This window comes from Vitis riparia, chromosome 8, assembly GCF_004353265.1.
Source record: "Vitis riparia cultivar Riparia Gloire de Montpellier isolate 1030 chromosome 8, EGFV_Vit.rip_1.0, whole genome shotgun sequence".
In the NCBI taxonomy this organism is placed as follows: domain Eukaryota; kingdom Viridiplantae; phylum Streptophyta; class Magnoliopsida; order Vitales; family Vitaceae; genus Vitis; species Vitis riparia.
The window spans coordinates 13548802-13566150 of NC_048438.1; the positions used below are offsets into that span (position 1 = coordinate 13548802).

Consider the following 17349-nt stretch of genomic DNA (forward strand, 5'->3'; position numbering starts at 1 on the left):
CATGGGTAATGCTTGCTAAGGAGAAAAAAGCCATTGTTCCGCGCCCAGGACTAAACAAGGAAGTTTCCATCTATAAACTGCTTATTACAGGGCCATTTCCTGGTTAAACTTTCAGTTATATTTTCCCATGGAAATTGCCAGCATGTGGTTTTTAGCCGTATACTAAAATTGAAGGATGGCTTCTGGGTGTTGCCAAGTGCCAGTAAGTGCTCATAGGCTTACTCTCATATACGAGCTGGCTTCTGAGTGTTGCCAAGTGCCAGTAAGTGCTTATAGGCTTACTTCTGCGCTATTTAGTTTACCATATACCAAAAAGGCATCGGGCAGGACCGGTAGGACTGTAATTGGATCTTCAAATTAACCGTAGGCGTTCATAACTAAGGTCCCAATTTGGGTGGTTCGAGTGTGTTCGATTTTAGATCTGGTTGGGTGGGTTAAAACCTATCCAACGGTTTTTAAAAAATACATATATACACCAAAATTCAAGCAGTAAATGAGAAAATTTTAAGATAAATATATAGAAAATAAAAAATATATAATATAATTAAATTTAAAAATAAATATTCTTACATTGAATAATATAGCATTATAAAAATTATAATAATATTAAATCAGGTTAAGATAAGCATTGTTTCAACTTGTCCAACCCAGATTGAGAAGCTCAACGAAGTATTAAAAATTATTGTTAAAATTTACCCAACAAATGATTGTTAAAATATGCTTAAGTCATGTTTTAATGGGTTTGTACTTGTTTTACGGTTAAACAGTTCAATGGTTTTGCATAGAGTATTGCCAGTGATCCATTAGAGGTATAAATTCAGATAACCATTCACACAATGGACTAAAACATGGTTGTATTTTTCTCAAGTTCGGTTCTTTCTTCTCCAGGAAGCTCCTCCATATGTTAAAACAGAAACCATTTCCAAGAAAAGGGAATAGCACAAGTTCAACATTTACAAGTGATAACAACCTACCATAGCACGAGAGCTTCTATCAGGATTCATGAAAAATGGGAACAAACTCCTGACAATGTTAAACACACTAACATGCTACAATTTGAAATTTGTTTAAAGAGAAGATCTACTCAAACGCTGAGTTCCATCAGGCAAGGACTACCACTTAAATAAATGGAATAAAAGAAACTAAATTCTGCAAAACCAAAGACACAATGCTGACGAAGCCATAACTCTAGAACACAGACCCGCATGTTTTGAGAATATTTTTGTATCCATATGAATCTGATCAGGTTCCCTCAATATCATACATTTTCTGTTGTAGCACCACTCGATCCTCACTTCAACACGGTGATCCAATCAAAATCCTCACTTCAGCTCCAAGGTCCTATAGGAAAGGTTCCCTCTATGGGCATGAGGCTCCTGCATGCTGTGTCAAGATACGGTACAGTGAATCTCATGGACAAAACAATATCATAAACGATACAAAAAGAATCTATGTTTGAAATCTTCCAAATCTCATGCTGTGTAAATTAGAATAGATGGCTTCCAATAGTATAAGACCATATACTTTGTTAAGGTGCTGGAGTAGAATATACTAGGGTAAGCATTTCCAAAAATTTCTGAATTTTGTAGGGCACCTATATATCAGAAGAGTTTAGGGATTTGGATACATACCTTGATGAAAAACATGTTGCAGAACTGTAACAGGCAGCTCAGCTGTTCTCTTTCAGAGTGCTATCCAGGAAGGGAGAGGTGTCTGCCTTCTCTACCATTTCTACTGTCAATCCTGTTGGAAAGTCCCTACTGCAAAAAGGGTTGTTAACAGCAAAAGGAACCCTCATGGTGGTTGAAAGTTCAACTGTGGTTGAATTGTAAATACTGTGAGGTCCATCTCCTTTTACGGGAGTGATTTTGATATCCTCTCGGCTGCCATTCTTGTCTGAAATCAAACCAGAATCTGGATCATGTTTTGCTCTATCAACTCCTCCAAGACCTGCTTCCTCTGCCTTCAAGTGACTCTCTCCATTAGCTTTAGGAGATATATTGCCCTGAATTTCTGGAGATTGGCCAGCACAATTTCTTACACTTTTTGAAGCAGAAGAAACCTTTGTTGAAGCATTTGATGGTTGCTGATGAGGTAAAGAAGATGAAGGTTTCATACTCAAGGAATTCTTCTGAGTATTGGGCTTTATGTTCCCAACTGGTGTCACAGTTCTTACAGTTTGAAAATTTCCTTGTTTCCCCTTGTTTGAAGCCCCTTTAGGGCTACAAAATCCCGCTCCTACTTTAGGCAAACTACTTGGTACCCCAGAATGAGATTGCATACTTCCATTGGGAGTCCGCACCATTGATTTCGCCTGCATAACATAGAAATAATGCAAGTACAGTGCTTGCCTCAGAAAATTATGTTCCAAAAATAATGATAGAGAAAAAGAAAATGTGTAATTTTGCTATCATATGATTTACCATTAAAAAGACAAGCAACATTTTGAAGTTATTTTGTGAAAGCATTCATCAAAATAACAACTTCTACTGTCCAAAGATGACTTCCCTATAAAAACAAAAAATAAATAATAATAATAATAATAATAATTGCAATGTGGTTTAATTGGGGGGAAAAGGCTTACTGACCCCATCAAAAAAGCCAATTTTTGGTGATGGCATTCGAAGACCTGAGGGTTTTGTGGAGGCTGGATGATGAAGTGTGCCAGTTCCTGTTGTACTTTTCTTTCCACTTTGGCTCAGCAACCCAGTTACCTGATTTTCAGGTCCAACTGTATGAGAGGCATTACGATCTTCACAGACCCCCTTGCAAGGAGAACTAGTTCCAAGGCTAGCCGTTGAGTTGCTAGACCTTTGATTAACAGTAGAAGTTGATGATGATGATTCTGTGGACCATTCGCTGATGGAGCTGGCAGGTGACATGCTAGAAGAAAGCTTAGCCGTAGACATCAAATAAGCTGAGATGTGAGAATTGGCAGACAGAGTCTTATTTCTCACTGCAGTTCTGGTTGGGATCTTCAGTGTCGAACCAGAAGGAGGAGGATTAGAAGTTCTGGAATCAAATTTTCTTCTCATTGTATTTGTGGAAGATTTACCAATATTGTCAGATGGAGTACTGCCACTACTATCGAATGAGGAACTAGAAGTTGTTGGCTCTGTCTTTGCTGCTGGTAAGGAACGTTTAGAAGACGATTTGGAAGATTGTGTAGGCCTAGGCACAAAACCATGTGACTCACCCAAACCAGTTATCTTGGACCCTGGAGCCCCTCTACCTGCATAGTCACATTAAGTTCAGAGTGAAGTGGAGTGCAAAGAAGTTTGCTTGTGAAAAAGAAATCAATCAAAGCTAACGGATTTCTCTTTACCAATGGAACCTTTTGCACTATCCTTTTCCATTCTGAGACTGTTGGCGCCCAAAGAAGCCCTTTTGGTTGATGCTGTTGAGATGGGATTAGCCCGGCTTATTATCTTGGGTGGCCTGGGCAGTGATGAAATTGACTGTCTACTACTAGCAACAGGCTTGGTTTATAAAAAAAAAAGTGTCAGTAGAACCCAAATTAAAAGTTAAATTCTTTTCATGATACTAAGCCATTCATTTACCTAGCCTATCTGCCTAACCAGTAAACAATCCCATTATTGGGGCTAACATGAGTCCTTCAAGTAATGGAACTCAAATGAAAGAAATGAGCAAAAAAATTAGTGAAATTGGTCTAATGATTCCAAAGTATGTGCATGGCATATTATCAATTGGATACTGCACATACAATTTGAACAGCCCAATTGGTACATGATAAGCTATTTGCATAATAGAGTACAAAAAAACCAATAATTTCTAGGAACTTAATAAATACATACCTGTGTGACTTGTGGACGTACAGGACCCTGTTTTATCATTTTCCCTGATCCTTGCATCCCGGAAGCTGCTTTGGGCTGCACCTGAAAATTGGAATAACTTTACTTCGGACATTACTAAAAAATGAAAATTCAAAACTGCCAGTCATGTACTGAAAATACCTTTTTCTGAGAAGCAACTTCCACCTTCTTTGAAGCTGGAAAAAAAAAACACCTTAAGTTTGAGACTATGTTTTCAAAAACATGTGCATACAGTGGACTATCCTATGACAATATTTGCATTGATTAGTAAACAGAATCATTCAGTGAATACACTTGGAAGATCTCGGAATAAGGAAAAGGAAACCTCATCCTGCCAGCTTTAGATATATGCAAGGGGATGATGACCCCGCCAAATTCACCCCATGTTAGATTCCACTTCAATATTGAGCCATTCAGATCATTCTAATAATCAGACCATTGAAATGCTGTTTTTTTTATAGCTATAAAAGTATGAAAGCATTAAGGCACAAATATCTATGATTATCCATGGACGTCCACATTAAACCTCATTCTTTCTGAGGGTGCCTGATCTGCATCAGGGCAATGCTGGGACAACTTAAATGGAAGTAACCTAGGAAATTGAATTGTAATAATGCACAAGAATTTAGTTATAAATATACTAAAATCAGGAAAATCAATAACACGTGAAGGTCACTGTGATAGTGTTGGTGGATCAAAGAAGATGCTGGTGATGCTGGAAATGCAATTGATGCTAAAGTAAATATATGAATTCCCCCTCACCACCACAAAAAGAAAGGTAACAGCAGTGGTAGAGGAAGAAGAATCCACCCAAAGCATTACATGTAAATACTGATGGTGGAATTCCCCCATTCACTCATGCTCAAATATGTGCCACCTTCAAAACAGATGAAAACCACTATTTGGTTTTTTGTCTTTTTCCAAGAACATAAGTAGTACTGCACTTACAATGGATAGTTCTACCTTCCATTTCTCCTGTTCCTGCTTTGCTATTCTTTGAATGTGTCACATTTGACCTTATTCTGGATTTCTGAATCGAAGCTCTTACATCTTCAAACAAATCAGCCTCAAGACTTTCCAATGTCAAACTATCACTTTCCATTGTAGAGATTGAATCAGCAGATCTGCGTAAATCATCCTCTTGAATTCTAGGTAATGAATGCTTCCCATCCCTATCAACTCCTTCAATCATGCTAGACAACTCTTCAGGTTCCAGCACACCTGAATATATAGAAGAGATGCTCTTAACCATGTGTTTGGACAAAGAGAGGAAAAGGAAGAAATCTATAGAGCCAAAAGTTTCCACTACATATAGAGGCATACCGGCGCTTGTGAAGAAAGCACTATCCCAGGCTAAGCTTTTCCGCAAGTTACACTTGCCAATTTTTTGTGTTCTTTCCGGTTCTAATGATTCTGATAGTTGAGATACTTGGTCCCTCTGATCAACAATGTCTGCTGAGTCCTCTGCTTTGCTGGCATCCACAGCATCTGGAAACTCAAAAATTCTGTGCTCTTGCTGATTTTCTGAAGATCAATTTTAATTAAATCAAACTGGAAATTCAGTAGCAATGATAGAAGTGATAAGATGAAAATGAAATGATGGAAAATTGTTATCTGAGAACATAAGTATCAAGTTAAAAAACATCCAAAAATAAATAAAGATTCTTTAATGCAAATGGGTTGAAACAGAATGATTATGCATGGCCAGCCTTTAGTCATATTAGGGAAGGTTTATAAGATAGAAACCCAACAGACTTGCTCCATGCACCCACCTGGATTCAGTGTGCCACGAGGGCCTTTTAAAAGCTATTAGAAGATGTGAGAGAACACAGCATCCACATGGTCATAATAAAGACTATTCTGTGGCTTTTGTAATATGAGGCACTGAATTAAAAAGGTTGGCTCTGATTATTTTTATTCCAAGATATCAATTGGGTCAGATTTCTCAGGTTCTATGAACAATCCAGATACTGTAATATTGTGACACAAAAATGAATACAAATTGTAGTAGCAGCTGAAAAATCAAGTGGAAATCAGATTACAAAATATAATGCTTATTGAGACAGTCAAAGTCATGTGAAAGCATTTACATCTTTACAATTACAGCCAAAGTGGAATAAGCTTTAAATTGCAGCTGTTGAAATGATCAACTGGAAGTAAGATTGCAGCCAAAATATAATGCTTATTGAGACAGTCAAAGACATGTGAAAGCATTTACATCTTTACAATTGCAGCCAAAGTGGAATAAGCTTTAGAATTGCAGCTGTTGAAATGATCAACTAGAAGTAAGATTACAAAAAATAATGTTTATGGGGGCAGTCAAAGATATGTGAAAACATTTTAAGCTTTATAATCCATCCAACATGGAAATGAAAATTTCTAACTTATGTTGTCACAAAAAAGGACAAAGTAGGCAAACAAAACAAGGCACTAGAACTTACAGAGAGTTGAAAAATTACACCCAAGAAAACTACAAAATAAACTTCCCTGTGCTAATTCATTTTCTTAATTGAATGAATCCTGTTTAAAGAGAACAAGTCAAGAAACTTAGTTTTACACCATGGGGAAGTTTAGGGATAAGAAAAATGGTTCGCCCATAATATACACAACTAAGAACAGGGATAAGATAAAGTACTTTCACAGATAATCCAATCAGTTTGCAAAAAGAGAAGTCCTAGGTAAATAAGCTAAGCAAGAAAGATCATCTTCACATTTGTAAACTCTTGCAATAGTAATGATATATGAATTTCTTGTATTCCAATTAAAGTTCTTTGGCATTATGTTTCCTATGATGATATGGTGTTGTATGGCAATATTAATGGGTTAGGGGGTAAATACACAACAATTATTGTAGAGATGGCTATGGAACCTAAGCATTTCAAAATAACTGGAAGAGAGAAAGAGTGGACCTGAAGGATTTCTGAAGGACTAAAGCATTTGGATTTGGGTGTGAAGGATTATTTTTTATCAAATATTGTTTTGCTTGGCTGTGATCCTTTAAGAGATGAAAATCTGTCATGTTCAGATTTAATAGATAATTTGGAGAGGGTTTGAGCCCTGCTTTGTGGCTGTTGTAGACTTTGTCCCTTTTTGTTCCTTACAGGTTTACTGCTCCATATATACCTCCTGTGTGCTTAGGTTGTGCCTCCATGTAAATGGGTGCTTTTTATTTAATATCTTGTATATTTTGCCTATCAAAAAAATGTGGGAAGAAGAAAGCTTGTTAAATGCAACATTAGTGACACTGAGTTTGGGTTATTGCAATAGTTAATATCAAATATTAGGACATGTCAGAAGAACAAATCAGCTTTATGATCCAGTAGTTTCTTCCCAAGAGTGCCACCAGTTGGCTTATGGAAGTGTGAAGCTACTGAAGCTGAGAGCCTAAGAACTATATAAGTTGTGCACCTCTTTGAGTTGCAATAACGGATAACAACACAACATCACACCAATTCCATTTCCATTTCCTTCCTCATTGAGCACTCGATCAATTTTTTCCAAATAGAAAATTTCTTAAAACATTTTATGAGCATGCTGAAAGTGGTCAACTACTCATCCAGTACTGTGATAGTGTGCAACCATTATCTCATTATCCAAAATTTGATCTGAAAAGGAAGCAATTTACCAATTTTGAAAAATCATTATTCTTCAGATGAGCCACAAAACATTGCAACTGATCAGGACTCTTTCATTCCCAATGGTTGAAGCTACTTCAATGAGAATTTTAACTTCTGTTTCAACTTCAAAAGAATGGCTGGCTAGGCAGAAATGAATTAAATCTCTGTTCAGGTCCTCCGAAAATGTGAAGGGAATAATATAGGGAAAAAGGAAAAAGGAAAAAGGAAACAAAAAGAGAAGGAGAAAACAAAACGCTGATAAGCTGAGAGTAATAAATTTTTCATTCAATTTTTCCCCTCAACTTTCCTGAAAATAAGAAGATTCAAAACATACAAGTTCCGATTAATTTCCAATCATTGTTTCTTTCCAAATAAGAAAAAAAAATGTATTCATTTTAACCTTTTTATTTCCTCTGTTTTCAAGATCCAAACACCATCTAAATGGATCGCTAAGCCACAGTATCGCTTCCAATCAGACAACCAATCTCATTTCACATTCCCCTTTCTGTGGCATTTCATGCAGTCTATAAAATTGAAATCCCTAAATTTCACCCAAAAGAAACAAATCACCAATCAACTTAATATCACGAAACAAGCACTCAAATCCCTGAGCATTCGTCCAAAATAAAGAACAAATATCAAAATCAAAATTATGATGAATGAACTCATATAGAACAAGAATCTGCTGATTTGAACCGAAAATAAAAATAAAAACAACAACAACAACGAGACCTGAAGATTGGGAGATGAGAGAATCGTCCTCGAAGCAAACATCGATGAGGCTAAGCCCTTTGACCTCATCATCACGCTCCTTCACCGCATCCATATCGCAGCTTCACAGATCTGATAAACGATCGAAAAGGAAGAATGGTATATGGAACAGCAGAAGAGTACCTTTTGTGTTTTGTTTTTGAACTTTTGAGAAGCGGCGGTTTCAAATAAAAACGTTCATCAAAGAAATTGAAATTATAAATGATATTTTTATTTGATATTATATATAGGTTGCCTGGAAAAGATAGAGAGCGTCTTGGGTGTTCTGCCGATGGACCAGAAGGGCTGTACTTGATAATGAGTATTCAGTCAATTGAGTCGTGGTGGGACCCATAGGAAAAATTTTTGAACCGTTGGATATGTATTTTTGAGGCGCGCCAGGGTTTGGGTGGACGCAAAACCATCATGGTTAAGGTGGGACCTAGGAAAGTAGTTTGGTCAGAATTTGAAGGCCTGATTGTTATTGGTATGCAGAATGGATGGCTCAGATCGTGTATATGGAAGGTTCTGGTCGGTCTTAGACGAATGTTAGTTGTAAACAGTGTTGAATACCCAAAATGACAAAGGTAGCCCTCTACTGTTTTTCATATTACGGAACTGTTTGTATTTTTGGTACGTTGTGAAGCTGTAGAAAATAGAAAGAAGCCGTTAAGAGCATTACCATTTTTGTTCTGTCTTTGACCAGGGAGTTTTGGTTCAAACTTGCCTTTTTGCGGTTAAAATATTTCAAAATAGTTTTAATACATACATTTAAAAATCGTATTTTAATACTACATTTAAAATATAATTTCTTATTAATTAAAATAATTTAAAAAAATTACTTCAAACATTAGTTTTAAAAAATTACCTATAATTTATATCTTATTGACTTAAAGGTTTGATTTCAACCAAAATTCTTGATTAAGCAAAATAAAATTTTAAAATTTCATGTTAATAAAATTATGGATTAATTTCACTTGCCTTTTTTGATGTTTTAGTTAAATACAACTAACTCCTATTGATTTAAAAATTTGTCAAATACTTCTCTTGTTTCGAATAAGAGGAATGAGTAAAAATATTAAGGCTATGTTTGGTTCCCGGAAAGTACAAAGGAAAGAAAAAAAATGCTAAAGAAAATTATTTTCTCATGTTTGGTTGTCCTATGAAAAATATCAAAGAAAATCAAATATAATTAAAACTAATTAAAAACTTATGTATTTTTAAATTATCTAATCTTTATATTGATGAGTTAAAATAAATAAAATGAGTTTGAAGTAACAAAAAAAAATAATTTATCAACTTTTAATCTATTTTTTTATTTTCCTTCACTTTTTATTTCCTTCTACTTTTCCTTTGTATTTTATTTCCCTTGCATTTTCCCTCAAAATTTCTGGGAACCAAACATAGCCTAAATGAGGAGAATCGGGGAGACATTAAAATTTAGGATGAAATTAAAAAAAAGGTATCATTATTAACACAAAATTTAAGAACACTAATGAGATTAGTGGTAGGATGAGGAACATGAAATACCTTCTTTAGATGAAAGATCTAAAGAGTAAAAGAAATAGATTTTGTACCAACATTGAGGATGAGAATTTGCTTACCATTACCAACAATCACTTGACCTTTTCTCTTGTATGGTTGGACGTTTAAGAGAGAGCTGACCTCTTGAGTGAGGTGATGCGTAGCTCTAGTATCAAAGAACCAGGCGTCATTGCTTGGAGTGGAAGGAGATGGAAGCATAGCTTGCATTTGGGTGTTGTTGTTGTAGCTGTTGTTGGTAGATTTATGAATGGCAGAAGAGTTGTTAGTGGAGGTAAATCCTTCAAAATTAATATCAAACCAATGATAACTATAACGGTGAGACTGAACTTTCCACATAATTAGCATTGTGGATGTCTTGTATGATTGTTCGAATACCTTGACTTGGACCACCATTTGATCTTCTACTTGGTTTGTGTCCATAGTCATTCTTGTTGGGAATGAAATTATTACAATTTTGATTCTTTTTGTTGTTGTAATCCTGGTATTGTGAGGTAGCAATATTTGTAGCAATTACATCATTTTCTACTACTAAATTTTGAAAGCACAACCTTTGCTCATGAGTAAGGGGAATACCGTGTATAGAGTGAAGAGAAATATCATCTTCATGAGCTGTAAGCAAGGCTACTATGGAGTTGTAGTCAGCTCCAAGACCTCCAAGAAGTTGTAGAATTTGATCTCTTCCTGTTACAAGTTCCCCAATAGCTGCCAAATTATATCAACAAGATTCTTTGCTTTGAGCATATATTCTATCATTGAGAGAGAACCTTTTCTTCTTGTTTGAAATTCTAATCTTAGTAGTAGCATAATCCAAGCCCTTATATAAGGTTGAAAAAATCTTCTCTAATGCAGACCAAGCAGCATGAGAAGTTTAATAACCAATGATTGGTGATTCTCTGAATCTCTGGTTTGTGCTTTTTAAGAAGTAAAAACTTCTAAAATATCTTATTAGAACTTAGAACTGACCCCTAAGTGTTCACAAAGTTGGCAGGACATGTTCTGAAATGTTGAAATGTAAAGAACTGCTTCCCATTTTCATAATGCCTAATAGAAATTGAAATAAGAATATAAAATTATTGTTATGAACTTAAGAAAATTTCATATGTTATCATAAGCACCCCCTTTTTTTTTATTCTTACTCACACATGAAACCCATGCTAACATTGCAGAATGCTGTGGCAATCTCAAGGGAAACTCCCCATATCAAAATATACATAAACCAAAGCTACTGGCCTCGTTTTACCAAATCCTCATCTCCGGAACTAAATGAGTTGGCAGATCAAGACTAGTGATCTTAGCAACTGAAATGCATGCTCCTGATTCTACAATCTAGTAAACATGTCGATGCTTCCAATCAAACATAACGCCTAATATCAAATTATTTAAAAAATCCTAAAATCGCATTGAGTAAACACGGTTTTTGACCTACCACACAAATAAAAAAAAGGCCACGTAGCACGGCCACGTGGCAATCCTGAATAACAAAACACAATTTTAAAATATTTTTTGTTTTAAATCAAACTTTGTTAGAAGGCATTCTTTCCTTCTTGGGGCTCTAAGGATAGGTTTAGTATGGAAAAATAGGAATGAAAGTATGATAGGAGTTGAAATAAATCATAATACCATATAAAAGAGAGAATTAAAATTTTGCGAGACTGAGATTTGGTTTTCATAACAATGAATTTTTTAATTCATATTCCTATTCTAGAAAACAACCCAAACACATTAAGGAATAATAAATGAAATCAATTTCTCATTCTCTATTCTATTCTAGTATTCCAAACATGACCTAAAAAGAGGGCAATGAATTCTAAGTCCTTGACTGCAAAACATGTCTGATCGGGTGAAATATCCTCTGCAACATTCAACCCTGCCCTTCTAATTGCTCTAGTGGTTATACAAGGAACTAGAAATGCAGTACACTCCAGAAACATCATCCCAAAAATAAACAAGTGCAAAGAGTGTGTGATGCCTCATGCGCAAAGAAAGAAATAATTAAAAATGGTTGGTTCCAATGGGTGAAAACTACAGATCACGGAAGAGAAGTACTGAAATGAAAATCAAATATGAGGATTTTTTTTCTTTTTTTTGGGACTCCATATGAATCTTACACAAGGGTAAATGAAAAAAAGGAAGATTGCCTTGGAAAGGCACAAATTCTAGAGCCTATGCAAAGCTAAATGCTAGGATGGCTGCTTCAGCATCAGATTCACAATAATTAACCAGGACAAGTTAAAACAAGTCACACTGCAAATCTTGGATCAGAAAGTTCTGGTTTAGCTGCTTGATACTCCCCATTGGGAAGTTGGATTGGTTCTTTGCGAAATACAAGGTGACTAAGGAGGCTTAGCTGCATTTGCTGTTAAGGCCTCACGCTAAGTGGTGAAGTGTTGGAGAGGGTTTGTGGGAGGTTTTAGGTTTAAGTCCTGATGGGCATAAAAATTTACTTATAGAAAAAAAAAATAGTCGCACTTACTCAACAGTAGTCTATAAGTACTTCACAAAAATCAACAGAAAAGATAGTTTGATACCAACCATTATGACCACAAGACGAAGCTTAAATAGGAGAACCAGATGATCTTAACAGTCTAATTACCAATGTCAGCATATGCAAGACGGGCAAAATATATAAGCATAGAGATGGTGATATCTAAACATCCTATCACAGAAAACCAATGAAGCAAAGGAGGTCCAAGCTTCTGATAGTTCTGTAAAGCAGAGAGATTAAAACACAAATGAACCTGACTTACTGATAACAATAAACCTTTTCTAAAGGCCAAGAGAAGTGAAAATATACCTCATTAGAAGAAATACTGTTTAGCCGATTTAATATAGTTTTCCTAATTCAATAACTAAGTCAGCTGCTTGACCCAACCTATCTGCATGTGAACTGTATTAAGTTAGACACCTAATGTAATCTTCCAAAGGTGGCAATAGAGACTGGAGGTAGTTTCACATAAGAGGTGTGTGAACTTCATGCCTAACCTTTGGAGTCTTCATCGAGTTCACCAAAATTATGCTATCATGTTGCATTGCCTTCCATGGCTGTTGCATCTTTTCTTCTTCGTTTAGTGGAAGAAGATGAAGCTTTATGCAGTCTAGCAGGCAAGTACTTGAGGCGGTAACTAATAAGTGAAGGTCCAAAAATGCTGAATTTCCCAGAACTGCTGAAAGCAGTTTCTGCATCAGAACTTCTCTTGAAGACCACTTTTGCCCTAATGCTCTTCTTTAGCACTTCAGTCTCCGATTCATTCAGAGGTCCATAGCGGCTAAATATCCTGTTGAGGTTGGTTTCTGAAGGAACAGAATTCAGGTCTGCGAAATTCAGAATCAGAGCTGTCGGAGATAGTTCTTCCATGCCACTCTCACTCATGTGGTCCACTGGCTTCTCTGCTTCCTTTTCAGGGTTTTGACCAGCAGTTTGATGTCTAGACTCCGAAACCGCTTCTGGTTCAACATTGACAACTGCCATTTCACCTTGGGTCTCACGCACAGATTCTCCTGTTTCATTCAGATTCACAATTGTTTCTTCTTCAGGGAAGCTTTGAATCATCCTGTCAGTCCAGTAAGAGTCTTTCACATACTTAGACCCAGATGCTTCAACAGCTTCCAGTGTAGATTTCTCAGACTTGCTACTGGATACTTCTTTTAGAGACTGCTTGTCCTTCAGTGATCTAGGGTGGTCCAGACAGACAAAATTCCTGAACTCCGATAAGAAACAAATGGAAGAAGTCAAGAATTTGTATCCTTCCATGGGATGTATGGAAGCCAACTGGATCTGTGACAGCATCTCTTCGGGAGAAAAGCATTCTATTGGAATGACTTTTCTTTTTTGGGATTTCCCAGACGAAGCAGGTTTTTCATGCTTGAGCATTGGGGTTGACCCATTCAGTTGGTTTGCAACTCTACAAATGCTGTCTCCAACTCCAAGAGTTTTCTGAGAGTGTGGAGCAGCAAACCTTCCCCTATCAGTCACTGCTGAGTCATCCAGTAGAGTACCGATCTCCTTCAGTTTCTTATCAGAAGACGACTTCTCAATATTTTTCAAATACGAGCAATTCCCAGCCATCAAGTCCATCAAGCTTCTCTGTTTTTTACTAGGGTGCATACTGTCTCCAGATAAGACCTTATGCTCATGGGAAGAGCTATTTTGACCTTTTGACTTCCTTTTTCGAGGGAGCACTTGCTCATGATCCTTGAAATCTTCAATCACATCCTCTATTGCTTCACCAAAATGCCTTTTTACCTCCAAAAGAGGAAGATTTTCATCATCTTCCAACAACCCACCAAGCATTTCAAATTCAGGCAGCTGAGAAAATCCCTTCCAATGATGGAAAGCTGACAATTGGGCTTGTGATATCACAAATTCCAACCTATCAACTTCATCACATGAGCTTTGCGCTAATATTTTCATGTAATTTAGAAGTTCTGCTGGTTCAAAAGAAGATGCATTCAAGTATCTGTCCCCTCCATCTCTTCTACTTGATTTTTTTTGGATCCCAGCATTAACAATAGTCTGTGTTTTGATTTTTCTGCGCACTTCCTCAGACACACAAGAACACGTTAGTCCAAACACCACCCGTCTAGCAACCTCATCCAAAGCACAGTCCACAGCATGATGAAAAGCTTCCAAATTGCTTTGCTTCTCCATTTGTGAGAAATGTGCTCGAAATGGCTTCAGCTGTGTCACCTCATTCCAAGCAAATGTTTGATCCCCAAAATAAGCAATCAAAAAACTATCCTTTTTAAAATACTTCATTGCCTTCTCTGATGAATCTAATGGATCAAATATCTGCCCTGGCCACCAGGGATGGCTCCTTACTTTCCCCCATACGAGATCAGAGACTTCAAATTCCAGATCTGAGGCTGCGCATTTTACATCTTGTTGCTGCAGGTTTTTTGCCTTTTCAACATTTTTCACCTGTTCTTTAATTACTAAATCATCGTTTCCATTTAACTCCACCTGATTAATACAGCAATCAACATTCTCCTTTCCTTTGTTACTGATCGAAGCTCTGGACTTCTGGTTCTCATCTGCATCTATATAAGGATTCAAATCTACAACAAGATTGACTGTATTAGACTCATTTACAGTGGACAATCCCACTTCAGAAACCTGAACACCAAAAATCTTATTTATACTTGTCTCAGCAACTTGGAAAACTTCCTCTTCTTTCTCATTCTCTAGACGCTTATCCATCATCTTATCTGCAAGAACTTCAACATCTATTAAATTCTCTTCACCAGCAACACCCAGAGTATTGACTTCATTGCTGCCTCTCCCAACCTCATTCTCCAATTCATTGCTTTCAGAAAACAATGATTTCCCACATAAAGCACTGGTATTTACAACACCACCCTTTGAACCCAAAACCAACCATTCCAAATCATCAATCATCGGCATCTTTCCACGGCCCTCTTCCACCTCACTCCGTTCATTCGCAGATCCCATTACCCTATCCAACCCCTCCTTCACCAAACCATCAACCACCCTCCCCGAGTCCTCCCCTTCCCCGACATCCCCAACCCTGTCTGTCATCCCTCCGATCACCCCGCCCTGATCATTCGAAACCCCCGATACACCGACCCTAATCAAAAGGTCGGAAACGTCCCCTCCATCCACGTCGCTGCTCTGGTCACCGGAAACGGCGTCGGAATTCAAGTCGATAACGCCGGAATTCCCAGGCATTAAGAAACCCTAATTACACAATAAACACAACAGCTATACTATTTCAAGAACTAATAATGGCGAAGTCCGTACGAAACATTACCACGTTATATATATAGAGAAAGAAAAAAACAAGCAACATGTATAGAAAAAAAAAACAAAGAAAAGAAACCGTGCCTGGCTTCAATGCGCGAAATCTTCAACACAAGCTTCGCCGGTGAATTATGAAATATTTGGCGCTGTTCCAGAGAGAGCGTAAGGAAGGAGAGAAAGCGAGATGAAGAGAGATATGAAAGTTTGGGGTGGTGTAAGAGGAGAGAGGGTTTTATATAGGAGGAGTATAATGTAACGGGTGTTGATTCGAGAAGGCAAAAACCAATGGCGTGAGGAAACACGTGGACAGCACCACCCTCATCTCCAGGGATCCCTCGATAACCTGCGGTAAGCCTCACGTTTAGTCTCCATGACTTGCTCTATCCTTCTTCCGCGTGTACATTTTCCAACATTTTCGACCATCCGCCAACCACAGGCGAGGGTGCACTGTAATAAGACAATGTGGCCGCATAATCAAATATAAAATCCGGAAAGGCGTCTACTTGGTGGTTTGCTCTATAAATGATAATTCTTATGAATTTTCTTCCTTTAGCAATAGAAAGTATATACAGGTACTTTTATCATATTTACTATGCCCATTAATGATTAAGAAATTTGCATATTTTTAAATTATTTAATTTTTATATTAAATATTTAATTAAATTTAAAATTTATAAAGTAATATATAAAAATAATTTATTTAATTTAAATTCATTTTTTATTTTTCTTTAACTTTTCCTTTCTAATTTATTTCCCTTACATTTCCCTTATACTTTTTAAGAACTAAACATTGGTTATATGTTCTTTTTTATAATATATTGAATTAAAATAAATGTCAAATGTGTATAGATTTATATGGAAATAAAACCTACGATAAAATTTGGGAAATAAAACACTAAGAGTATGTTTTGCAATAAATTTAAAAAATATTTATAACATTTTTAATATTTGAAATATAAAAAAAATTTAATTATCAAAAAAATATATAAATATTTTCTAAAATCATTTTTATGCACTCTAATACTAGTTTACATGTTTGGTTTTTTTAAATAAAAAAAAATTAAAAGCAAAATAATGTTCCAAATAAAGGAAAAGAAAAAAAAATTAAGGAAAAATTATAATTTTTTTAAATTGTTTTCTGGTTTGGTGAAAATTTTGAGAAAAATAAATTAAACTTGTATATCATATTAGGTTCGTAACAAGAATTGATGGAAAAAAGAAAATTAAATTTTTAGTTTGTTTTTGAAAATAGTTAAAGAAAAAGAAAATTAAATTTTTAGTAAGAAAATTTTAAAGGAATAAGACGAAGAGATAAAATAGAAGAAAAAAAAAGTTATTAATTTGACTGTACATGATAAAATAAGGAAGAAAAATCAAATTGTTGAATAATATAAAGGAAAATTAAATTTTTAGTTTGAACATTTTAAAAGAAGAAAATAAAGAGATAAAATAGAGGGAAAAAGAGTTCTTAATTTGACCGTACATGATAAAATAAGGGAAGAAAAAAATAAATTATTGAATAATATAATAATCATGTGATTTAACTTTTTTTTTAAAAAAAACAAAAATTTATTTGTACAAGTTTATGGCATGAGTTGGCTAGTGACTTAACTAGTTTCCTTTTATATATAAATATATATTTTTTAAAATTATTTATTAGGTAAATAAAAATAAAATTAACTAATTGTAAAAAAATAATTTACAAATCAAAATTGGTTCAAATTGTAGAAAGAGTGTAAATAATTTATTTTATTTTATTTTATTCTATTAGTCTTATATTTTTTGGAAGAATCCTATTGAGAATTAGTTTTTATTTTATTAGCCTTATATTTTTGGAAAGAGTCCT

The 17349-nt window shown here is 35.6% G+C and overlaps 2 protein-coding genes across 8 annotated transcripts; both read right to left on the reverse strand.

The window, feature by feature from the left end:
- Positions 1-839: 839 nt before the first annotated feature.
- LOC117919566 (endochitinase A-like) lies at positions 840-8440 on the reverse strand. 4 transcript variants are annotated; one of them, XM_034836745.1, is made up of 9 exons: positions 8183-8440; positions 5157-5357; positions 4797-5054; positions 3975-4009; positions 3816-3890; positions 3326-3479; positions 2589-3232; positions 1632-2314; positions 840-1383 (listed from the first exon to the last, which is right to left on the reverse strand). In XM_034836745.1, the coding sequence occupies exons 1-8, from the start codon at positions 8274-8276 to the stop codon at positions 1670-1672; spliced, it is 2106 nt and encodes a 701-aa protein (XP_034692636.1). In that variant the 5' UTR covers positions 8277-8440; the 3' UTR covers positions 840-1383; positions 1632-1669. The 4 variants fall into 4 exon arrangements, with proteins under 4 accessions (XP_034692636.1, XP_034692634.1, XP_034692635.1 ...); XM_034836743.1 differs by having other exon boundaries at positions 4782-5054; XM_034836744.1 differs by having other exon boundaries at positions 3816-3896; positions 8183-8439.
- Positions 8441-9724: 1284 nt separating this feature from the next.
- Positions 9725-15797, reverse strand: LOC117919695. 4 transcript variants are annotated; one of them, XM_034836928.1, is made up of 3 exons: positions 15583-15797; positions 12728-15440; positions 9725-10426 (listed from the first exon to the last, which is right to left on the reverse strand). In XM_034836928.1, exon 2 carries the CDS (start codon positions 15429-15431, stop codon positions 12765-12767), a length of 2667 nt encoding a protein of 888 aa, XP_034692819.1. In that variant the 5' UTR covers positions 15432-15440; positions 15583-15797; the 3' UTR covers positions 9725-10426; positions 12728-12764. The 4 variants fall into 4 exon arrangements, with proteins under 4 accessions (XP_034692819.1, XP_034692818.1, XP_034692817.1 ...); XM_034836927.1 differs by lacking the exon at positions 9725-10426 and adding an exon at positions 12285-12621; XM_034836926.1 differs by lacking the exon at positions 9725-10426 and having other exon boundaries at positions 12285-15440; positions 15588-15797.
- Positions 15798-17349: the final 1552 nt, after the last annotated feature.